Raw genomic sequence first — 26,359 nt, forward strand, 5'->3', positions numbered from 1 at the left:
TGTTTTTGTTTGGTTGTTCGTCTGTTTTTGTAAATACAGTTTTCTTGGAACACAGCAACTCTCCCCCTTTTTTAAAATATTATCTATGACTACTTCCTTGATGTAATGGCAGAGTTGAGTAGTTGCAAAAGAGACTATATGGCCTAAAAATTTTTATCATCTGGCCCTTTAAAGAAAAAGTTTGCTGACCCCTAAAAAATGATAGAATGCTATTCTACCTTGTTCTTTATTTAACAATAGACATACATTCAATATATAGATCTACTTCTTTCTTCATAGTATTGGAATAGCATTGCACTCATATTGTTTGTATAAACAAATTCCAGAATTTGTTCAACCAGTCTTTTAGGTTGTTTCCTAGTCTTTCCTACAGTAAAACATATACTGGCATGGGGTTTTTTTATTAAAATTTTTTTTAATGTTTATTTATTTTCGAGAGAGAGAGAGAGACAGAGTGAGAATGGAGGAGGGGTAGAGAGAGAGGGAGACACAGAATCTGAAGCAGGCTCCAGGCTCTGAGCTGTCAGCACAGAGCCAATGCGGGGCTTGAACTCAGGAACCATGAAATTATGACCTGAACCGAAGTTGGACCCTTAACCAACTGAGCCACCCAGGCACCCCTGTTGGCAGGTTTTACAAGTGAAATTACTGAATGAGGTAATGTGCTTCTTTTAATAAATATTGTCTAATTGTCAAATGCAACATTTCTTGTATAACCTTCACCAAAGTGACACTTAACCTGGTCTCCTTTCTCTTTAGATAATGCTGGGCAGAAAATATGGCCAAAGATTATAAATAAGATAATAAATATAATATGGTAGGTATACCACAGCACAATCTCTGTGCAAAAAGAAAAAAAAAAAGAGGAACTTTAAAATAACACATGTTTGTAGAGATGAAAAAGAGAAAGGAATAATGAAAATTCTGTGACATGGCTTTTTAGAAGGGTTAAGGAAAAACAGAACACTTTATTTTGTGATTATTTAACAGAAAAATCATTTACATTCTGCCCCAATTCATGTATATATTAAGTTAAATAACGGTTTCAAATGTGGGTAAATATGTCTTAAGTTGCAAAATTTCAGAGACAGGCTGTACTTTTTCCTGGTAAAAGTCCAGCCCAGTAAGAAGTTCCACATCGCGGACCCGGGCAATGTGGGCTTTCCATCTCTCTTCAATCCAAACAGCTTCTGGTGTATTTTCCTGTAAAAGCGAAACAAAAGCCTGTTTTTCATAGGGCATTATTTTTCATTAACAGAGGGATCTTCTATTATTTAGAGGTTTTCCTTTTCCCTGTGTTTTTTATTGCCTTAAATCTTAACTTGATACAGCTAAATTTTGTTGTTTACTAAAATAAAAGGAAAACAGAAGTACAAAAAGTATGTTATAACAAATACAGACCACCACAAAGTCATAAAGCTTAGCTATTTTAGTATTTACTTCAGATATAAAAGAAATAAGATATTACAGATGAAGTTAAATCCCCAATGTCCTTCTACTCAGAACTAATAATTAGCACGAGTCCATGTTTTAAAATTTTTACAGCACATCACTCTACAATATATATCATGAGTTATGAGTGTTCCAATTTATATAAGCGGTATTATAAGTGGTATTCTATAATTACTTTCTCAATCAGTATTACATGTGCAGGGGTACCTGGGTGGCTCAGTCAGTTGAGCCTCTGACTTAGCTTAGGTCATGATCTCACATTTCATGGGTTTGAGCCCCATGTTGGGCTCTATGCTAACAACCCAGAGCTTGGAGCCTGCTTCAGATTCTCTGTCTCCCTGTCTCTTTGCCCCTCCCCTGCTCATGCTCTGTCTCTCTCTCTCTCTCAAAATAAATGAACATTAAAAAAATTTAAAAAAAAAGAATTATGTGTGCAATCTATCCATAGAGATATATCCAGAGCCAGTTAAATCAGTTGTTTTTAGCTGTGGTTTGTGGTAGCATAGTTTATTTTCTTTTTATTGCCATATTGATAGTATTTTTGGCATTGTAAATAATCCTGTAATGAATAACTTGGCACATGCCTCCCGTATCCAAGAATATGAGTTTCTAGGATACATAAATGGAATTGCTGGATCATAGAGTACATGCAACTTAATTTTCCCAGATACTAAACCTCATGCTCCTCAGGTTATTTATACCAATTTACAGTTGCATTGATAGTGGAAGAGAATACCTACTTCCCCACATCCTTGCTAAATCACAGTGTGAAATAGTGTTTTATCTGTTTGATTTTATTACCCTGAGTATCATCAGAGTTGAGTATCTTTTCACATATTTCTTGGCCATCTGACTTTTAATGGGTTTTTTACTATATAAAAATTAGTTCAATCCTTTAGAGCTAAGGATTTCTATAAAATTTCTTATTTTTTATATATTAATTTTCTGATATTCATACGGTACTGCTAATTTCCATTTAGATTTTTTAAAAGTAAGAAAATTTAAAGGTTTGTTTAGATGAATGTGTTTTAATAACTCTCATTTGACTTCAGCATAGTAGTTTACTTGTTTTTTCTTTAATTTCTTTGTTTATTCATTTTTTTGAGAGAGACAGAGACAGCACGAATGAGGGAGAGGCAGAGAGAGAGGGAGAGAGAGAGAGAGAGAGAGAGAGAGAGAGAATCCCAAACAGGCTCTGCACTGTCAATGCAGAGCCGACAAGGGGCTCGAACTCACAAAGCCATGAAATCATGACCTGAGCCCAAACCAAGAGTGGGATTCTTAACCGACTGAGCCACCCAGGTGCCCCTGGTTTACTTGTTTTTTTAAATATGCAAGCTTAAAATAGGCAGCTATTATTTGAGCCAGAGGAAGTGTAAGAGGAAACTACTTTTTGTTTCTAACCACTAAAGCATTTCTCTGTGAGATTCATGATGTGCATTAATTTTTTAAGTAAATACGCAGTGTACTAATTTGAGCCTATTTCCAACGAGAATCTAATTGATTCTTTTTTTTCTGCACTTATTTCCCATTTCAGCAGCATTCACTATTTTTTATCACTTTTTTCACAAAGTTTTCTCCCACCTGATTTATATTACTCTGCTCCCTCATGGCTTATTTGGTACCCATCCAACTAAATGTTCACTCGACACCTGACTAGGTCTACCCTCTTTTAAAACTGCAATGAAGTAAACCTAAAGCAGGCCACCTAACTCTATCTAGTCAGGGGTAATACTCAAGTTCTTTAATACCAGGTAGTTCACCTGCACCAAGCAATCTGAACAGAAGCCAGCAATAGACAACTCTTACTGTACTAATGCATCCAACAGAAGAGCAGCCTTGCAAACATAGAGTGATCATGAGCTATATTTAAAAACAACTGACCCTTGAACAACATCGGCTTGAACTGTGGGGATCCACATATATGCAGATTTGTTTCAATAAATACAATACAGAACTGTCATTGTATTTTCTCTTCCTTGTGCTTTTCTTAATAACCTTTTCTTTTCCCTAGCTTACTTTATTGTAAGAATACAGTATACAATACATGTAATAAAATATGTGTTAAATGGGCTACTAATGCTATTGTAAGGCTTCCAGCCAACAGTAGGCTATTAGTAGCTAGATTTGGGAGTTAAAAGGTATATGTGGATTTTCAACTGTGTGGCGGTTGGCACCCTTAACCCCCCCATATTGTTCAAGAGTCAACTGTGTATGTGTTCAAATTGTTACATAAACAGAAGTATTACATACCCCTAAAATACAATGCCCTTTGTTGGGTTTTTCAGGCAGTATCAGTTTCAGTATTTTTCTACCCTACTTCTTTATCTTCTCCCCTTAACCACATACAGTTTGGTTATTGCTGCTACCACACTAATGAAATTGCTTTGGCAAGGATAACCCAGCTGAGTGGATTTTTGTTTTTCGAACTTTCACTTAGTTGATCACTACAGGCTTCTAAAATTTCCTTTTTTCTTACATAGCTCTAACTGATGACTTGTTCAGTGAACACTATCTCTTCAACTGATTCTAGTGATTTCCATCCTAGCAGATAGACATTTCCCTCAATTTGAACTTTGGATCTCTTCTTTCCACTTCCTTTCCTTTGGCAACTTTACTTCACTCCCATGATTTAATATCAGATCTATTTCTACAGTTTCTCTTCCAAGTTCCATGCCTGCATTTTCCAATATCTGCTGAGCAAGCTACAATAATGACAGTCACTTGGACTCATGACAACATTCTCTTTTAACTGACAGGGATTTAACAATACAAAGCTGAGGGAAAAAAAATAAAAAGGGGAAAAAAAGGCAGAAAATATGGAAAGGACAAGAGACGGAAGAAAATAAATGAGGCAGCATGAATCTAATTCCCTAGACCAAGTGTGGGGTGGAATCATGAATCTATCGTTTCTACAAAATGGTGTTAGTTGCCTCAAACCTCTTCCAGTGGTGGAGTGATTGTTTAAAAGTGCAGTTTCCTTACACATACCCCTGAAAGCAAGACAACTATTTCATTGGGAGTTTAAAGCACTCGTACCTTTTCTAATGCTAGTGGAAATATTGGTTGATTTAGCCATATTAGGATATAGTTTGTATATGTACTGGTACTTATTGGGTGATTTGATATGTAGAGGATTTTGCTTGTATGCAATTTCACTTTATGTTGACTGTAGCTCCAACATAAGATGTAATTTCTTTAAAACTTATCTAATGCTCACAGCAATTTTATTAGGGAAGGTGATTTTTTATACAGTTGAGATGAACATTCAATTATTTACCCAAAGAAGCCATATCAATAACTGAACACAAGACATCCAACTCCCAAATCCGTGCATTTAAGATCTATCCTATGCTGCTTCTCATGTATCCTCCTAGATAATCAACTAGCCTCTCAATCTGAAGACTAAAAAGAGCGAATTCATCCTTCCCAAAACAACTGATTGTCTTATATATGTCCTAGTCAGTTATGCCTAAGTTTTCAGTTACATTTGACCCTTTCCATACTGCCTCTCAGCTCCCTCATGTCTAACAGCCACATCTTGTTCACAATCTCTCTCATAGCTTGGTTTAAATTTGCTTTACACTCATCATATTATGTCTCATAATTACCTTTATAAATGCCATACCCTTATTAGTATACTTCAAATTCCTTAAAATCTTAGATAATGTTCATTAGTGTTGATGTCTTATTCCATGGAGATGACTCCCTATTAATTCCGAGATCATCTTTACTTGGGATGTCAGAGGCTTTATAGCATTTGTTCTTTACCTTGAAGCGTAGGTAGAATTTTTAGCAGATGGAAAACAAGGGCATTATAGGAGAGAAAAGTAGGAGCAGTGACGCTGAGGTAGGGAAACCCAAGATATGTCAAGTAGTTTCAAGGACTTCAGTTAGCCCACAACTTGGGTTTGCAGGTCTAACCAAAGATAAATTGTGAAGAGTCTTAAGTGCAGGCTAGGAGTTTTTTGTTTGCTTGTTTTCATTTTTTATTCGGGGTAGATAATGTTTTGGGATGAAAAAGTATGTCATAATGAAAACCTAAGGTTTAAGGTAAACTGGTATACTACAGAGGTGAAGGGGAGGAGGACAAGAGACAATGAAGCTACTTAAGATTCATTTTCAAAAGTCCTGATAAAAGGTAATAAGGACCTAGATCAGGGATATCCAATAGTTTCTTCTACCTAGAACCCGTTGTAAAGAACTATTTAATTCTGATTCAGTGGTAGCCAGCACCATACTGTATTAGTCACCACTGTCTGCCACTGGAAGAGTAAGTGAAGAATGATGGCTTCCCTGTTTTTGGAAACCTTTCCCCACTCTAGGATTATGAGAGACCCACTGTTTAGCCTCTAACCTATGCCCTCCATCTTTAGTCATTGAAAAACCATTCAAACATTCAAGTTCACATCCTGTCTTCAAGACCCAGTTAGAATGTCGCCTTCCCTACCAGGAAATATTTCTCCTTTGAAGTCCTATAACAATTTTATCTGTCCTTCTTTGTGCCACTTTTCTCTTCTTTCTTCTATTTTACTAGGTATCTATGGGCTAGCCTATGAGCACTTTTGATAGAATTCATGTCTATTTCATCTGTGTATCTCCCACAATACATAGTATGATGAAGGCAGTTATGTGTTGAACATCTAAAAGAATAAAGATGAATCCCAGTCTGGCCTAGAACATACGCTTTTTCCAGTCTCTACTAGCCTATGGGATTTTCCATGTGAACGCCTATTTCTACAACGGACATGCCTAAACTTAACTATCTTATCTACCTGCCAAAATAGTTCTCATTCCTAACTTCCCTCTGTTTTTTTTTTTTTTTTCTAATTACCTACATTTAAAATCTCTGATTCATCTTCTAGTCTCCTTTTTTCTTTGGCTCTTGCATCCAACCCGCTACCAAATCTTTTCTCCACTGAAGGTTCTTCTTAATCCTCTCAATTTGTACAAATTCTGCCCATTCTCAGGGCCCAGCCCTACTCCCTTCTCATTTTACGTAACCTTCCTTTATTGATTATTCCTGCCAAATGTGTTTCAAATTTGAAACACTAAATCCTTATAGCAGTATTTAGCAATTAATAACAACTTTGTGACATCTCTTACCTTTATATTTTTAAAATAATTTTTATATTATCAACTGACCCATCTACATGTCCATATTTAATTTATCCTTATTTATATTTCATTTTTATGTCTCATTTACATATCAAAGTTATAGATGTACTCCGTGAGGGCACAGACTATGTATTTCTCCTTCGTGCATTCTAAAAAGTTTCTTTCACAGTACTGTACACTGTGAAAATATATTTGTTGAATGACTAGTGAAACCGAGTTACAAGAATACATATTTTTTTCTAAAAAAATTCAGGCAAATTTAAGTAACTAGTTACATACAATTTTCCTTGATACATAAAGATGCTGAAGTAGACTAACACATGATGTTTAAAAAAAGAGTTACTTTAACTCATTGTACGTATGTATATGTAATTAATTTCAGACCTTACGTTTCAAATTGATGGAGTTTTTTTTACGTATTCCTTCAGGAAACATTAATTTAGTGCCAACTTTGGCACAGCACCTTAAATTTCTATATTAAGAATCAAAATATTAATAAGGTACCAACCCTTCCCTTCTGAGTGAGTGTGAATAAAATGTGTATGAATAAAATACGTAAGATACGCATATCTAAAAACATGTTCATGTAGGCATATCCATATTTAAATTGATATCTATTACATAAAGATCAATAGTCTAAGGAAAAGTTTAAAAATGTGGTAATTTTTAGTACAACCCTGCCCATGTTGTAGCCAAAGCCACTTTTATAAAAGCCTGTAGGAGATCTGACTAATCATTTTCTCAGGTCCTGAGGACTCTCCAGGAGCATACTCACAGGGCAGCTCTCCACGTTGGTAGGTCGGTGAGGGATAATAAAGGGCAGGACATCCAACCACCCAGGACAGGCGTTGGGGGTGTGGCTCTTATTTTTGCAACTGCTCAGCACCACAAAGTAATGAGTTGGGATGGGAACACTAGTGTTCTTTATATATCTAAAAACACAATGGAAAAGATTGGATGTTGTTATACTTTTGCTTCTAAAATTTATAAATGTCATTATATAAATATTTTAAATGCCAAGGTAAAAATATAGTCCAAGAAAAAAGTACGTGAATAGAAAGTACAAAATCTTATCACATATTTTTAGACTTCCATGAGCCAGAACAGAAATTTATAGAAGTCCAAACTTGGTCATTTTAGCATAAATGAAGAATATTAGAATCCAAAGAAAAGCAGACCATGACATTTTGCCTCCTGTGTTTCCCAGCTTTGTTGACTTTATACTTCACAGAGACATTTTCCAGGGGAGCAGGGACTGGGACAAAGAAGCCCCAATTCCAACCCTAGCCGTGCATTTCCACTAGATATTTGGGCGGGTGCTGATCCTCTAACTTTCTATGACTTAGTAAGTTTCCTCAACTTTAACATGGAGGTGATCCTGTGCTACCTACTTCACAGTGCGGATATGGAAATAAATCCATACAACAGATGGTAGTCTTTTAGATAATGAACATGAAAGTATTTTAAAAAAAATTAAGAGCACGATAAAGGAAAGCTATTATTATGAGCCTGGTAAAAAAAAATATGAGCTGCTACAAGGAGCGATATTACTGGGATTTTAAGATTTTTACATGAACCAGAGCTAGACTTCTGGGTTTGTATCTGGCTTTGCCACTTAGCAGCTGTGTAACATAGACAAGATATTCAACCTCTCTGTGCCTCAGTTTCCTCCTCTCTAAATGGGGGCTAGAAGAATCTAACCTAAGAATGTTTTGTGGACTAAATGAAGTATATGTGTACAGAAAAATACTTGGCATATAGTAAAGTGCTATCAAAGTGTTTGTTAGAATTATTAACTGGTGAAATATAGGATTAATAAACACTAAAATAAGAACAAGGCAAATGAAAATAGAAAAAGGCCACACACTGAGTCATCAAAAATGTTAATCAGAAGGTATAGGTAGAAATTGTTGTGTTACACAACGTAGGCTTAGACAGCACAATGATTTAGTTTGCCTTTCATACATTTTGATAATAAAGATAAAACTTCTAAAACTCTGTATGCCTGTATACTGCACTCAAAGGTAGTTCTTAGCAACATATTATGACCAGGTTTAGTACAAAAATGTACAGATTACTAGGACTGGTTTTCTAGGGGAAGCCTATACCCTCTCCTGGAAGGTATTTTATGGATCACTCACTATTAGACAACATTGTGAATCGTCACTACTTGACATTTTATTTATTTATTTATTTTTTGCTGGAATGCTTCTATGTTTACTGATATACAGTGAGTCTTCCTTATCTCTTTAACTTTTACAAAATCACATTTTCCCTGTGCCCATTGTTTAGAAATTTTCCAAATAAAAATTTTGCTGAACTCTTCCTGGACATTTTTTCCTTGCCTATTAGTTTAAATGTTTGCTGTATAAAAGTTTTGCTATATATTTAGACGGTTGAAAATAGTCAATGATAACATCTCTATATAAATATATTGTGTAATATTTCAAATACTAAGCTTTTATTTAGAGTACTGAGGTTTCCCCTCATGATATCCCACTGCTAAATCAAAAAGTCCATTTGTTTTCAAATTACTTACTCTGTAATTTCATTTGGAGCATCAAAATGACCATCATAATTATAATCAAATACTGGCCCACTAACCACATTTACTCCATTTCTCTCCATGGCATGTTTTACAAGAAGAACACTGTGGAAGTAATCCCACATTTCTAAAAATAATAGAATAAGATGTTAAAAATATCAACCCTTATTGCATATGGAAATATTTTCTATTACAGACAGGTACATTTAAATAGTATCAGAGACTGCTTTGGTAATTGTCCATGGTGATTAGGTAATTCTGCAAAACAGTCCATACAACACAATTAAATAAATAGCCACATTGATGATATTTCTTGTTGTCGATGTAGTTGTCGTTGTGAAATTACAGTAAAATTTGTTTCCAAATTCCTCCCTAGTGCTGAGTTGCTTTGGGGACAGTGATACTAAATAATGGTCAGAACCTACAGACTGCTGTATTGATTATGATTCTAGGGACAAACCACCTAACATTTAGTAAGTGTCAGTAAAATTTTGTTTTGCGAACAGCCATTTACAGCTAAATTAGGATTAAAAATAAATTATTGAAGCTCTAATCACAAGGCACCCAAAGTTGAAGTAAAAAAAAAAAATTATGCCAGAGGTCCTTCCTATTCCTAAATTTAAAGCAGTAGAACATAATGACCCAATATCATGGAGAAATTGCCATAAAAGATGGTGTTTAGTTTGTAAGTTCACAAAGTCACTTAGGTACTTAAATTAATAATCTAAATGTATACTTACTTTTAAATGCTTTATACATAGGGACCAAGTTACTTGTGATTAAAGCATCATATTGACTATCAGAAGTTCTATTGTTTGCTGCAAAACAAATGAATTTGATTAAATCAAACTAGAAGAGAAAATATATCATACTCCATACTAAGCAAAATACAATTACATACTAATGAAAATTCATTAGCAGTCAAAACATAGGGATACTAAGTACTCTCCAGCAGACATTATCAATAATGCCAGCAGTTTTATGCATTTGATGCCTGTAGGTTGAATGGTGACCCTCAAAAAGATATGTCCAAGTCCTAACCCCGCTGTACCTGTGAATGTAATATACAGGAAAATTGGGTCTTCACAGATAGAACTGAGTTACGGGTCTCAAGATAAGATTATCCTGGACTTAGAGAGGGCTGGTGTTTTTTATAAAAAGAGAGTGCGTTGAGAACAGGAGAGAGTCAGGCGAGAAGGCACTGGGAAGATGGAGGCAAAGATTAGGAGTGATGAGCCATGTATCAAATGATGCCCGGAGCCCCCAGAAGGAGGAAGAGGTAAAAAAAAGGATTCTCCCCTAGATTCTCTCCTTCAAAGAAGGCCTGGCCCTGCCAACACCTTGATTTAGATTTCTGGTGTCTAGATCTGTGAGAGATATGTTTCTATTGTTTTAAGCTAGTGGTTTTGTGGTAATCTGTTACAACAGCCCTAGAAAACAAACACTATACCAACGTGAATGCATAGTTATTGAATGTGCACAAAATAATAATGCTATTATAAGTAACCATTCTAAAGTCAAATTTTCTTCAGAGAGCTAGTTTTAACTCAATGAAGACTGCTAATGACACCACACAGGATTGGTTCTGAGGACTCATGGATGTGCTGTCTAGCACAGTGAGTGCTGGGCATAGTATGTTCTAGAACCAAGACTACCTCGGTTGGAACCCCAGCTCCATCACCTACCAGCTGAACCACTAGAGCAAAATGCTATGTCCCTCTGCATTTCATTTGTCTCATGGCATCTATGTCATATAAATATCCTGAGGATTAAAAAAGCTGCAAGCCTGTAAATGTTTATTATAATTATAATGCTCTTTGTGTTTAAACATACATTTGGGTGTGTTAACTAATATTTAAATGAAAGGCTAATGAGGGGGCACCAAAAGGCAAGGAAAAACAAGTTGTTGGGTTTTTTCTTTAAAATTTCACATGTTATTCACAGTCCTCAGAACCCCTAGAAGCCTTTTCTACTTTTTAAACTAAGCCCTGAAAGTTGGGATAGCCATCAATATAGAATTACCTCCTTTTCAGAGAAAAATAAGATTAACTTACAACGGACTTTTTAACAAACAGAGTAGTGGAGAGTTAGCAGAGTTTCATTTCATCCTTAATATTTTTTGAGACAAGTTGTTTACTTATTAATTTCATCTCTTTGTCAAGGCAAACATGTATATATCAACAAATGCCTTATGGCTCAACAGATACAATATTATATGCCAATTTAAAAATTTTATTAATAAAATGTTGCAACTATGTAAGGTTTATCCTATGGTTTGCATAAGTTTGGGAGCTTTGTCTGAAGATATTTTAATAAGATATATCAGCTTATTTGTCCTAATTCAGCATTAGGAATTTAAACTGACATGCTACTTGGTTTCATTAAGCCTTTCTTTCCTTACTGTAAGAATCCCTAAATTATAAATCTCTAAACTGACCTTGTAGGTCATGGCTTCCAGAAAAATGAAGCCAAACAGCAGAAGCAAACCCATTCCCAGAAGCTGAAATTGTTGAAAATCTCATGAGTGAGTTAACAAAAATGACATTTCCTGCTGAATAGGGAAAAGATTTGAGTTTAGAAAAATGACATGGGTGGGGCACCTGGGTGGCTCAGTCAGTTGAGCATCTGACTTCAACTCTGGTCATGATCTCACAGTTCATGAGTTCGGCCATGTTGGGCTCTCTGCTATGGGCGTGGAGCCCTCTTGGGATGCTCTGTTCTACACCCCCCCGCCCCTCCCCCACTTGTGCTCTTTCTCTCTCTCAGAAATAAAAAATAAACATTTAAAAAAAAAAGGGAAAATGACACTGGTTTTTGTATGTTCCCAAGAGAAGAGACATTTTCTAAAACAAACAAATGAAAAACGTAAAGTTCATTCAGCTATTTAATCCACGGTGTGAAATTGTCGGACATGAGCTTGCCCCATGTGTGACAGGCCAGAATTCCAGCCTGATTTCTCGCCACAGACACAGCTGCACTCTCGGTGCAGGCCTTAGCTGGGGTGGCAGCCAGAAAAAATATTTTTTTAGACGCTTTGCATTCATCTCCAAAGAATCTTCCGTTTTAAAATTAAACTTAAACCTGACGAACTCTCTGAACATCTGGGCCAGATTAGAGCCGATGTGTGGTTCCCACTGCAAAATTTATTAGTCTTTATTATAGCTGTTACACTGTATCAGGTCAGCCCACAACCACTGGAAGCCTCTGGGCAGCTAGTTTAGCCCAAGCAGGTAGTTTAGGTGGGGAGCATATGTTTAAGGCACATGCCCACATCCAGCTGATGAGGGCTTTCTAAGTTGTTGCCCTAAAAAAGAGTTATACTAACCAGGAGGATAGAGGAAGCCGTGGGTGATATTCTCGTCTGCTAAATAAAAGGAACAGTTTTGGCTTTCAGAAGGAGCAACCCTAACATCAGCCCGCAGACAGTCTGGGACAGTGGGAGGAAGAGGCGATGTGTCTCCCTGTTGAAAGAGAGAAAAAGAAAAAAAAAAGTTACACCCACAGTTGTGGCTAACCCATCACCTTATATGGTTTGTAACTTCCCTAGAATGTTTTTCATTTAACCTTTTCCTATTTTCTTAGTGAATCAGGTCTACGCAAGCAATGGAAATGGATGTCTTCAGCAATGTTTTCTTCTGTGGTTCCCTTCTGGTTAGGGACACTGCGAGGGCAAATCAAATACATCTTGGAAAGGAATATTTACAGAATAAAATCCTGAACTGGGAGTAAAAAAGGAATAATGGGAGCTTCTGCTAAAAACCAAAATTCTTTTTAGGATCTTTTAGGTGGTGAAATATATTGTACCTGCAAGTAAATTTTGAAAATAAATAACAAACAATTTATTTCAAAAATACACATATGAACTAAGGATGTTGTTATTCTTCAACTGGGCAACCTGAGATTAATTCAAAGAAGCTATGGTTGTCTGATCTTACTTATTTGGGGATTTAAAAAAATTGTAGCCATGTTTAATTTATCATGAAATATAGGAACAAGTTTTTTATAATTTTCTTTGTAACTCTATTTAAAGACTAATACAATAATTTATCCACTAGCAAGCATCCTATAAATATGCTGCCTAACCCAAGTACTTAAGGTAATACAGTATTAAATCATCATCATATTTCAATTAGGTTGTAACCATGAGTGAGTAAACATTTTGTTATTCATTTTTTTTCAGATTTTGATTCATATGCCCACTACTGCCCACAATGTATATATCTCTTAACAAAATTTTTTAAATAATTTATAAAAAATGGTTAAATTAATTTAAGATATCATTTATTCACTGCATGTGCTAAAAGCAAAAATAAGCTATGATGTCTAAAATGTATATGGCAATCATTTTTACAATGTACAAATCATGTTGTATACTTTAAACGTATACAATGTTATGTGTCAATTATATCTCAATAAAGTGGGAGAAAAATAATATGCATAAGCTCAATTCACAGAGAAAAAGGCAAAAAACACTGTGCACTACATTCATAGGCAAGAGAGTACGACGAAGAATAGACATGGAATAGACATGGAATAGGTAGGAGATAAAGATGAGGGAAGTCTGGGGAAAGTCACCCAGAGAATGTACCCTCTAACATACTACAACACTTCGGTTGTAAAACACTTATACAGAAATTGAATAGACTTGTCAACTTGATTGAACACATTTATCTCTGTTCCCTTCTGAAATCCCTTGAAAAGAACATTAATGATGAAGACACATAATGGATAAGAAATTTTCAGAAGCTGGAAATCCTATTTGTTTGCTATTGTAACATGACTTGATAGAGCAGTAAACACTGACAACCAAAAGCCTGTGATTGGGGAAAGCACAAAGAAGCTGATTCCTACTGCCAAACCCCAAGGGTAGAACTTGGGAGTTTCCTAAAGACAGGTAATGTACATAGGGCCAGAAAGAAGAGTATAGGTTGAAAGTCTGTAAAAGAGGCTAGATAAAACATCTACTCACTAGAGAGGTTGAACTAGAGGGACGTCCAGACTAAAGGACACCTGCCCAGAGAGCAGGTGCACCATATTGAAAGTAATGGGATTAAATAAAAATCTATATACTGAATGATAAGACTCCTGTCAGTCTCATTGCTACCATGAAGGCTACCAATTATATATGCTGGATCAGATTAAAAGTGTCCCTTTTCAGGGAAACAAAAGCCAGCCTGAAAGGAAACCTAGATGCTTACCATTGGGAATCCCCAACAAAATGGCTGGTTCTCATCCTGATCAACCTATAGCAAAGTCTATCATCTTGCAAGCCCCAGCCACATAGCTTAGTTCCTCTCCCTTAACATATAAAATTACAGCCAAGGATCATCAGGCGTTTTGTCAGGGTGGGGGAGGAACCAAGACAAAAAAGAGACAATGCGGAGAGAGAAGAAAACTCACTCCTTAGAGAGATGAGAGTATGTACGGCATCCATACAGAAAGAAGAGAACACAATAGAAAAGCAGAAAGAGGGGCGCCTGGGTGGCTCAGTTGGTTAAGCATCTGACTTCAGCTCAGGTCATGATCTTGCAGTCTGTGAGCTCCAGCCCCACGTCGGGCTCTGTGCTGACAGTTCAGAGCCTGGAGCCTGCTTCAGAGTCTGTGTCTCCTTCTCTCTGCCCCTCCCTGAGTCATGCTTTGTCTCTGTCTCTCAAAATAAATAAATGCTAAAAAAAAAAAAAAAGGCAGAAAGAGCTCTTGGATATAAAAAGTTATGACAGCAGAAACAAAATATTCAATAAGAGTTATAAGATAAAGTTGCAAATATCTGTCAAAAAGTAGAATTTAACAAAAGATGGAAAAAAAATTAGAGAACATATAAAAACATTAGAGAATCAGTCCAGGAAGTCTTATTAATTTGAAGAAAAATCACCTCTAAAATCTAAACGTAACCCATCAAGTAAGTGTGTAGACAGAATAAGAATTTGTTAAGATGCACAAAGTCGTTGGGGCGCCTGGGTGGCTTGGTCAGTTAAGCGTCTGACTTCGGCTCAGGTCATGATCTCATGGTCTATGAGTTCGAGCCCCGCGTCAGGCTCTGTGCTGACAGCTCAGAGCCTGAAGCCTGTTTCAGATTCTGTGTCTCCCTCTCTCTCTGCCCCTCCCCTGTTCATGCTGTGTCTCTCTCTGTCTCAAGAATAAATAAACGTTGAAAAAAAAAAAGATGCACAAAGTCTCAAAAATGTACCTTTCTGTCTTCCTTTCTCAGGAAGTTCCTGAGTGATATAATCTACCAAACCAAAAAGTAAAGCAAGAAACATGAAGAGTTTTGTGTTAGAGGCAATGGATTAGCTCTCACCATTTATTTCACTCTCCTGGTGCAGACACTGGAAAGCTAAAAACATCTGTTTATATTCTTTCAAAAACACACCCTAGCAAACAGTTCTCAATGACCAGGTTTCTCCACTTGACATAAAGGGGCACGTGAAGATGTTGCAAAATGGGAGAACCAACAATATCAACTGTCAGCTGCGTAGACAACCAGAATATTGTGAGTTGATGGTTTCTACCACACATCCCTATCGCTTTCCTCTAAATCTTCACATGCTTTGTAAGCTTTACTTGAAGTGTGCAATACATGAATGTAGCCACGGTCACATTTTCCGTAATGTAAGCAAGGTGAAATGCCTGCATTCAACAGTTAATATAATAAAAATGTTAATGAGGGAAGTGTATTGTAATTTTTAATGAGACTGCAGCTGTAGAAGTTGTACTCAAATAATGGACAAAAATATTTACTATTTTCTCTAAGTAGCATAGACTTTGGGGCACATGGATCAAAATGGGTTTAGTCAGAAATTACTAAAAAAAAGTTACACTTCTTTTGCGTACTGAAAATCCTGTTTCTTACATACCATACTTGAACCCCAAATATAAGTGCATCAAGACTAGGAAAGACAGGATGTGGCCTCCTGTATGAACATGAGGTTATGCATTAGGCAGCCCTTTAAAAGGATAGAGGGGAGGTGTGGTCACGTCATTTCTGAGTCCTGGGTTCCTGAGAGAACATACAGTGAACCATCACCCCCGCCCCCCCCGCCGCACCTCCACACACAGAAACAGGTTCAGCCCTGCTAGCTTTTCAGAGTTCCTTAGAGTTTTTTAAGCCAGGGGATAAAAGTCAGGAAAAGAATAAATAGAACTCAGACACTCAGATAAAATCTGAACTCCCTAGCTCTCAAAATTCTTCAAGAGAAGTAGGTGATGAGCACAGACAGGAAAGCAAGATACTTTCATTTCTAGTCTGGCATGGGGTTAAAATAAAACTTGAACAGGAGATAAAAGTATTTTTATTGAAGCTACAGACTCTCTTTACCTGTAGGCTGATCATAAAAGCTAGTTATTTATTTGAAGATTGGATTGTTACCATCTGAACTTATGGTAAGAATACTAACTGTATACTTTTTAAATTATTCTTCTGGGCATGTGGCTTTTTTCTATAGGGAAAAATATTTCTTATAGTTAAAAAAATGTTTGCAATACATAATAACGTTCCTAGTTTTTTAAAGAGTCACAAAACATGATTAAGTCATAATTTATGATATTAGCGCTAGGACACTTTGGAAACAAAACAAGGCTATTTAAAAATCCAGCGAAGGAATGTCTGGGTGGCTTAGTCGGTTGAGTGTCCGACTCTTGATTTTGGCTCAGGTCATGATCTCACGGTAGTGAGATTGAGCCCCTCCTCCCCGTCCACCCCCCCCCCCCACCAGCCAAAATCCAGTGAAAAGCAAGGTATGTACGAATATAGATCAAGAGAGAGAGCAGTGCTTGGCAAGTGTGCTAGATTTTCTTCTCTGAAAAAGTTCTTTGATTTATTTTAAATTTATAAGGCATACATTCTAAAACATAATCATAGTTCTTGCTCTTAATTTCAATTTTTCACCTAGCAACAGAAAAAGCCATTCATCTGGCCCTACTGAGCAGGCCCAGAAGCAAAATGCATATACAGTCTAATCAACTCTAATGGTTTTGAAGCAGTTGTTGTTAGGACCATGATTTCAAATCACAGCTACTTCTCCAGAACTCTTCTGAGATAATAACAACAACAAAAATTAGAAAACCCACCAAAACCACAGAAAAACAAAAGCTCCATAAAACTTAAAGGCACAAGCCAATTGGGCCCATGCTCCAAAAAGTGCTTATTTAAAGTCTGATTTTTTTTTTTCAAACACAGGGCTGATTTACAACATTTTTATGTGAATCTCAAAACATCCTTGTATGTAATTTTCTTGAACCACAACATACTAACAGAGTAATTTCTGAATTAGAAAGCAGAAAATTGCTAGAATTCCATCCTGTCACATGGAGGGAGAAATATACAAGTAGGTCTGTGGGATCAGTGAAAGGGCAGGAACTTTTGGTAACAATGAAGCCAGTTTTAAAACAATAACAAAAAAGAATTGTACTAAACGCCTGGTCTGAGCCCACTTAAAATCTCTCTGCCTCTGATTTCCGCTAAAGCTCATATAAATTCAGGAATGCAAGACAGCAGGGGAAAGTATTAAAAACATCAACATTCCCCTTAACTCCACAGAGTCCCTGATAACCTGGACTTTTCAAAATAGAGAACTGAATAATAAGACTGGCCTTAAATATACTGCCCTTCTCAAAAACGAAAACAAATAGAAATTATTTCAAGGAATAAACAACTTCATATTGTTGTTCCACAGTATGCTGAAGAAAATCACAAACACCATGTTGTGTATTAGGAAAGTGATGTTGCCATTAACCATACACATGAACTCAGGTAACTGTTGGTAAAATATTTGCCCACATTGGGAAATATCAGGGCTCTCCTACCACTGACCACAATTAAACCATTGTCAGCAGCAGAGCTGGTGTTCAGAACACACAAAGCTTCAATTAATAGTGGGAAAATATGCTTATTTTTCTCCAGAAATCTTAAATTGGAACAGAAGAAAAGTAAATAAACCAATCACTTCCTTGCCATTAAAAGGGGTGGAATATCTGTACCCTTAGGAAGAACAGTATAGGTTGACGTTTGTCATCAGAATCTTTGGATCTAAGATATCAAGATTTTCTTTACAAAACAGCTTCCTGATTATTTACTTACCCTGCTGGTTGAAAGTACTGCATTGTCCTAAAGCCTTTAAAAATAATGGTTGGGATTAATCTAGCCAACACAGTCATTCAGGAAGCATTGACAGGGCAGCTCTATTGTGAGGATACAGTTAAACAGGACCATCCATGCCCTGAAGGGGGGTTTTGACTGGTTTTTGGCAGACTGATTTTTGCTTTCATTTACATTTCCCTGATTGCTAATGAAGTTCAATTGCATGGCTCATAGTCTTTGTCCATTTATTAACTAAGAAGTTTATCATTCTCTTGTTCTCTTGTTTATTGGAAGAAATTTATTAGCTAGTCTAGATCCTAATTACCATTCTGGATACTACCCATCTCTTGTTTCTTATATGCAATGCAAATATATTGTCTCATCCATAACTTTGTCTTTTTGTCACACATTAATGTTAATATGGTCAAATTAATAATTTTTTTTATTCTTGGGTCCTAAGAAATCCTTTTCTATCCCAAGGTCATAAGGATATACACAAAGGAAAACAGATCTGCTGTTCACGTTTAAGTCTATAAATCTACCAGCAATTTAATTTTGTATACGGTGTGAGTTAGAGATCTGACATTTTCTTTATTTTGCTAGCCACATGTCCCAGGGTCACTTACCCAAAAGGTGTTTTCCAGACAGCGAGAAAGGAAGAGAATATAAACAATTGGATTCTCAACTTCAGTCTGGAGAGCTCTATGACAAGGCACATCTATACATATAAGTCTAGCCTGACTTATTAGAATACTGTATCCTTCAGGGAAGGATTACTTTTTATTCACATTGTGTTCCTTGTGCCTGCCATAATACACACAGCAGATAGTAAGGTATTTGTTAAATAATCAAATAAATATAAAGCCCTTTATAATCTAGTTACCATCACCTTCCAGGTGCACCCACTGTGTACGTAGGATATACAAAATAAACGGTGTGCCTCTGTATTCCTGTTGCTTCTTTTTGAAATCTTTCCTGCCTGCCTTACCAATTGGCCTGTAAGCACCTTCTAATTTCTCCAGGCAAAACTCACTGTGTTCCTCTTTTGCACCCATACAGCACCTATAAATACCTTTAAACAATATCTGGGCTATTGTCTTACAAGACAAACTCACTTTGGGATCTCTACTGAAAATCAAAATTCAATTCTTAGAATATTAGAGAGCTACAAATGTTTTTTTTCCCAGTCTTTGGGGATCAATGGACACAGAAACTTACTGGCTTGAGTACTGTATATGAGCTCCACATGGGCATCCTGATAGCTTTTCCAAATCCACTGACATATTCCCTGTGATAGAGAAGACAGTGCTCCTTGTTCTTCTGCATGACCCTGGGCCTCCCAAATGGCACATTTAGTTTCTCTGTGGCTGTTACTAAAATGACAATAACATAAAAATGGTTGTAAAATTAGCAAATGCTTCTATGCATAACGCTATCATTCTCAGGGTGCCTGGGTGGCTTAGTTGGTTAAGTGTCTGACTCTTGGTTTCAGCTCCGTTCATGATCTCCGTTCATGTGGGTTCGAGCCCTGCATGGGCGCTCTATGCTGACAGCACAGAGCCTGGTGGGAATTCTCACTCTCTCCCTCTCTCTCTGCCCCTCCCCCACTTGCTCTCTCTCACTCTCTCAAATAAATAAAAACTTTTAAAAAACCATCATTCTCTGGTGGTTTATTATATGCCAGTTACTCTCATAAATATTTTACATACTTAACCTCTTAATTCTTACAACTCTGAAGTGTTATTATCCCACTCTATATATTACAAAACTAGGGCTTAGATAAGTTATTTAGCCAAGCAGCTAACAGCTCACAGGACATATTTGAAGAGGGAAAAACCTCAAAATCAAAAGGACATACTTTGTAACAAAGATGACCTACATTAATAATTATCATAGGAACAATGTTGCAATTTTATAAAGAAAAGTATGTCCTAATGTATTTATTTTTATTTGCCCGTTAGTATATTCTAAAACTCCATCAATTATTGATACTTTAAAAACCTGCAAGGTATTCATGCCATGAAATAACACTCAATAGATTATAAAAAGATTATAAACCAACCAAGACATTGACTGAACTTTTACTGTGCATCAGGCACTATTTTAAGTGTGCACATAGATTAACTCATTTAATCTTCATAAAAACTCTATAAAGACGGTATCCCCATTTTATAAATGATGAAACAAGCCCAATGAGTTTAACACAAGAATACTTTAAAGATAACGGATATTAATAATGTCGCTACAGGCCAGGCGCTGTTCTAAATTCTTTCCATGGATTAATTCTTTCAGTCTTTACAACCACATGAGCTGGGTACCATTATTATAGATGAGTAGACAGAGGCACAGAGACGTTAAGTGATTTGGCTCAGGTTATACAGCCAAGAAGCAGTAGAGGTAGGATTCCAACCCAGGCAGTGAACCCTGTTCACATCTAAGAAAGGGAACAGGGGACCGTAGAGAAGGCACAACCATTTCAAGGAATTTGTTGTGTTCCTGGAACCACTATAACTACCCAGGCTTGCAACTGATCTTACCAGATCTAGTTCTGTTTTTTCCCCCTCCTATACATTGGCAATACAATCTTTATGTTCAAAAGCCTCTGTGAGTTTATTTTAAAGAACCCCCCAAAAGGCAATATTGTGTTTTGTTGGGCCTAAACATCAAAGACTTGACATGTTTTCTACTGACTTACTTTCATTTTGGGAGAGATTTAGCATTAGATTCACATGTTCTAAAGCAGCATTCTGTAAAACAATGTGGGGAAGGGAGAAAGTAAGTCAAAGTGATAACACATGTTGTAAAAGGTGATCAGGATTATTTCCTGATTAGGATTGCAGTAATCACATGAATATTTTACTACTCAACAAAGAAGCCAGACTAATTTGAGTTTAAATTCCAATTCTGCCACTTACTCAGAAATACAGAGATACTATTACTCATTAAAAGACTTTGTGTGGGAGTTTGCAAAGATACAATTGATGTTGGGGCAAAGCATTTTGACCACAGCTAGAATCAACTGCTAAACTGAAATAACAACATCCCTGGGCTTCTAGGGCTTTAACAGGAGTACAACTCACTTGAGGGTCTTGTTAAAATGCAGATTCTGATTAGTAAACCTGAGCTCAGTGGGGCCTGAGATTCTAGATCTCTGAGCAGCTTGCAAGTGAGGCAGATGTTGATCCTGTGACCACACTGAATAGCAAAGGGCATTCTTTACAGAGAAGAATTTGGAAGCTGGCAGTCAGGAGGTAGACCAAACACCCATGACCTGAGACAATTTACCTGACTTCTCTGACCCTTCTTCGTTCCTAAAATGTAGACTAAAACACCCACATTGTGATGTTTATTATTATTACCATTATTTTAAATGGCACTTCCATCAAAGTTGTCTGTAGGTAAGAAACCCGCATCCATACTTTGATCTTGACTGTGGATTTGATTTTTATTGGGAAGCTTGACTGGACTTTTACCCTTTAAAGCCTCTTTTGGTTGGCATCTATCTATATACTTTTTGATCTGTGTGGTGTAATGGTATTTGGAGGATTATAGAAGTCTTTGCTGACTCCTTGTTATAAGGAATAATTCTTGGCAGAGGCAGCAGGTGCTTATTGAACTCTACAACCACATTTTGAACTTGGTGTCAAATGCACGTTGACATTGGTTTTAACTTGATGGATTCCTGATAACTGGGCTCTGATTCCATTCTGAAACCCCAAGCCCCATCCATGTGCTCTAGTTCTCACAAGGAGAACTTGCATTTTGAGCTCCTGTTCTGACTCCTTGCCTTTTTGGGGTGGGGGTGGGGGTTCCTAGCACTGGAATCTCACCTTACTGACAGTCTCCTGGGATCTGAAGTCAAGCTCCTGAACTCAGCCAAGTGCCTGATGCACTAAAAAGACCTGTAAGAGGTCTTGTAGCTGTAAGAGGGATGGTTTACCAAGGAAATAAAAAAGAGCTCCAAGATTCTACTATTTTGAATGGTTAAGGACACTTAGCTCACAAGGGAATTAATAATTTCCAAATAGTGCTTTCCAATTTACAAAGCATAGTCACGTACTTAATTTACAATGCATCTCTCATCCCCAGACAAGGTTCAGAGAAACCACATACATTTACTTAGTAAAGATCCTAACTAGAACACAAACCTGGTTGTCAGCTACCCTGACTATAACCCTGGTTATGGAAATTAGTTTGCCCCTTTATATTCTTATGAATATATGAAGTTATTACTTACGCTTTGTAGCACAGGACATGAACAATGGAGAGTATCTATGGGCAGTGGGACAGTAAAGCCACAAACAGAAAACTTCGACACTTCCTCTGCATGGGATGGCTCATAAAAAGGGACCTTCAGAAGATGGTTTAAACTACCATGGGTGCCATTATTTGGTGCTGGTTGAATGTGTAGAAGGTCTGTTTTTAAAAATAAGTTCAAAGTAGTTTTAAATTAAAAGGCAACAATATCTGTCTAGGAGATGGAAGAAAACAAAATTTCCATTAATAAATTCCGCGGTAAGGGGCACCTGGGTGGCTCAGTCAATTAAGCATCTGATTTCAGCTCAGGTCATGATCTCGTGATTCATGAGTTCGAGCCCCACATCGGGCTCTGTGCTGTCAGGCTGACAGCCCGCTTCAGATCCTCTGTCCCTCTCTGTCTGCCCCTTCCCAGCTTGTGCTCTCCCAAAAAATAATTAATTAATTAATTAATTAATAGATAAATAAATAAATTCTGCCGTAAAACAGTCTTGGACTGCATGTGCCATTGGGTTTACTGACTCTTGCCCCATGGTTTCACCACCTCCTCTTTCTAGAGAATGGGGACCGTTGCTGTAAGAGCTATAGGAATTTTCAGGAACTGTGTCTGCTCCTCTAGAGAAAAGCATTATTGCTTAAAGGATCACTTTGTTCTTTAAGCATATCATGGTCTTTCTAGCATAAAAAGCTATAGTTTTATCAAAAAACAATTTTGAAGAAGTTAAATAATTTACAATCTTATTGGTAGTATATTTACTTAGTTATATGAAACTTCTCTAAGGACAGATACCTTTAAAAAGTTAAACTCATAGATTTTGCTTAATATTTAGATAACTTTTTCTATTTTGTTCTATAACAATACAATATACAAATATTTTATGAACATAGCTTTTTAAGTGGCTCCTGCTGAATACTGCCTAATAGATCTCTTCCAGAACTTAAATCCTATCTGGTTCCTTCTAAGTTTCCCCACAAAGGGCCAGCATCTCTGACCACACATCCAGGTGGGGAACCAAGAATCGAAGTTGTTAAGACTACAACACAATATTTTCAAATGGATACTCTTTGGTTTCTAAGTCATATTCAATCACCACACGCCTTTGGCAAGATTAAGAGTGACAATGGTGAGGATATTTATGTCAGAATTCTAAAGCTCAAGGTGAAATTGCAACTTACCCATTACCTTGCCTAAACGATTTGTTAATACAATGGTTTGAAGTAAGCATGTAGGCATAAAGGTAGGGGAAATCCCCTAAAACTCTAATTATTTAAGGTTTTTTTTTAACACTGAGTATAATAATAAGCACCTATACAAATAGGATTTCTATCATCCTTTTATGCCAGAAGCTTTTTCTCTGTAATTACAAGAAAATACTTGTGTTTTAGAGGTTTTTTTCCTACTCTGAAAAGTTGGAAATGTAATTTTACTCACCTAAGTTTTATTAAGTTTTCAAGTAGTAACTAACTGATAGAAAGGCTCATCTCCTGAGATCTAATCTTTGTCATTACCAGCAATCAGAAACAATAATTTCATAAACTACTATGGCTGAATAATTCAGAATGGTGATTTGTTCTTATCTTTTCTACTTTCTGTCTTCTTAGTGCAGAGCAGCCCCCTCTGGGATTCAATTTATTGCCAATTTCAAAATATGTATTTTAAAAACTACATCCACATTTTGATGTTAAATTTATATAGATATACTCACCACATATTAGGTTATAGACTTCGATATTTTCGAATGGTTCAATTTCAGTCTTCTCTTTAAAACTGGGTCCATGTGCCAAAAAGATAGCCTAGGTGATGACAGTCCTACTGTTACTAGATGCCATCTAAACTCAAAAACAAATGGTGGAAGAGACACAATTGCCTTCTGTCACAACTCTCCTAGCTGTGTCTCCTGCTATTATAAGGATTTCTTTTCAGATTTGAAAATGACTTGTATGTCACTTCCACCCGTGACTGGGATTCCACAAATCCCAATCAAATATAATGCATATTGTATTTATTTTTTTCTAAATGTACCTGATTCCACAGCACCTTGCGTGTCAACAGACGAGGAGAAAACAAGCAACAATGGACAATCAATGTCAGCACAATTCTACAATATCTGGACAGTATAAATTACAAATTCATAATATAACATCAGGAATTCTTTTGGTTGTCTTTTCATATCATTGTTCAAATATGTTAATACATGACCAAAACATGCTGAAGTTTCTAAACACCAAAGTTTTTTCACAGCTTAGACTAACCCACCGATTTCTCAAATATCTCTCCTTTACCTTTCGGATGAAGAATTCTAAATACTTTTTATTTATATTTAAATAATAATGTTAAGTTAATTATGTTATTCATAACAATCTAATTCTTTCAGATTGCAAATAACTAGAAGAAAAGTGTCAAACATAATTACTTTTTGGTAATAGGACTATATAATATGTATATATCCTTTTTTTCCATGATAGCAAATAAATGGAGACATAGGTTTTCTTTCTAGCAATTAACTTAATAATCAAATAGTACTCTATTTGATAGAGAGGCACTCTGTCTCTAGAGACTTTTCAAATGTTTACAAGGGGATATAATGCATCACAGCAATATTAAAAGGCAATATATTCATAATGAGCCCAAGACATTTTCTTTATTTGAGAAGGGATGTGTGTGTGTGTGTGTGTGTGTGTGTGTGTGTTTGTGTGTGTGTTATTAATGGAAATAGGGAAGACAATGAGGTTGCCTGTTAGAATGGCTAAAATTAACAATTCAGGAAATAACAGACGTTGGCGAAGATGTAGAGAAAGGGGAACACTTTTGCACCGCTAATGGGAATGCAAGCTGGTGCAGGCACGGTGAAGAACAGTATTGAGGTTCCTCAAAAAATTAAAAATAGAGCTACCATACAACCCAGCAATTGTACTAGTAGGTGTTTATCCAAAGGATACAAAAATGCCGATTTGAAGGGGCACACGCACCCCAATGTTTATAGCAGCACTATCAACGATAGCCAAAGTATGGAAAGAGTCCAAATGTCCACTGACTGACAAATGGATAAAGAAGATGTGGAATAAGATTCCTTGGCGATGAAAAAGAATGGCGATGAAATCTTGCCATTTGCAACAGTGTGGATGGAACTAGAGGGAATTATGCTAAGCGAAATAAGTCAGTCAGACAAAGACAAATAACATGACTTCACTCACCTGAATTTAAGAAGCATACTAAGATGAACATAGGGGAAGAGAAGGAAAACATAAGATAAAAACAGAGAGAGGGGCAAACATAAGAGACTATTAAATACAGAGAACAAACCGAGGGTTGCTGGAGGAGAGGTGGGTAGAGGGATGGGCTAAATGGGTGATGGGTATTAAGGAGGCACTTGCTGGGATGAGCACTGGCTATTGTATGTAAGAGATGGATCGCTGGGTTCTACTCCTGAAGCCAAGACTCCACTGTGTGTTAGCTAACTTGAATTTAAAGAAATAAATTTTTTAAAAAGATAATGAGGTTGCAAAAAATCATGAAGTTTACCTATGTGGGCCTATCAGCTACACTTCTCTCATGGACTCTTCCAAATAGTCTCTTCCCTGGGGTTCCAGGATATACTCCGCTCCAGGTTTTCTTCTTTGCTCACTGCTATACTTCTAGGTGTCTTTGCTAGTGACTCTTTTTCTTTCAACCTCTTCAAGTAGAAGTGCTTAGAGCTCAGGACTTGGTCTTCCTCTCTACCTATACTCACTTTCTAAGGATCTTGTCTAGCTGCGTATCTTTTAAATAATCGATATACCTAAAAATCAATTTTTTTTATTTCTGGGTAGATTCCCTTTAGGTGCTATAAAGCATCTCTACTCACATGTCTGGTAAATATTTTCAACTTAACATGCCCAACTGAACCTTCACTCCTTCTTCTCCAATCAGC

At 36.6% G+C, this 26,359-nt stretch overlaps 1 protein-coding gene across 2 annotated transcripts in view; it reads right to left on the reverse strand.

Moving 5' to 3' along the window:
• Nucleotides 1–948: 948 nt before the first annotated feature.
• ENPP3 (ectonucleotide pyrophosphatase/phosphodiesterase 3) overlaps nucleotides 949–26,359 on the reverse strand; it is a 74,341-nt gene continuing 48,930 nt past the window's right edge. For both annotated transcript variants that reach the window (XM_015074352.3, XM_053222237.1), the window contains 9 exons: nucleotides 24,155–24,242; nucleotides 22,429–22,607; nucleotides 20,887–20,938; nucleotides 19,410–19,564; nucleotides 12,441–12,576; nucleotides 9,856–9,933; nucleotides 9,110–9,242; nucleotides 7,346–7,502; nucleotides 949–1,203 (listed from right to left, as the gene is read on the reverse strand). In XM_015074352.3, coding sequence (XP_014929838.1) covers nucleotides 1,033–1,203; nucleotides 7,346–7,502; nucleotides 9,110–9,242; nucleotides 9,856–9,933; nucleotides 12,441–12,576; nucleotides 19,410–19,564; nucleotides 20,887–20,938; nucleotides 22,429–22,607; nucleotides 24,155–24,242 — 1,149 coding nt within the window. In that variant the 3' untranslated portion in view covers nucleotides 949–1,032. The remainder of the gene's footprint in view (nucleotides 1,204–7,345; nucleotides 7,503–9,109; nucleotides 9,243–9,855; nucleotides 9,934–12,440; nucleotides 12,577–19,409; nucleotides 19,565–20,886; nucleotides 20,939–22,428; nucleotides 22,608–24,154; nucleotides 24,243–26,359) is intronic.

This window comes from Acinonyx jubatus, chromosome B2 (assembly GCF_027475565.1).
Source record: "Acinonyx jubatus isolate Ajub_Pintada_27869175 chromosome B2, VMU_Ajub_asm_v1.0, whole genome shotgun sequence".
Classification (NCBI taxonomy): domain Eukaryota; kingdom Metazoa; phylum Chordata; class Mammalia; order Carnivora; family Felidae; genus Acinonyx; species Acinonyx jubatus.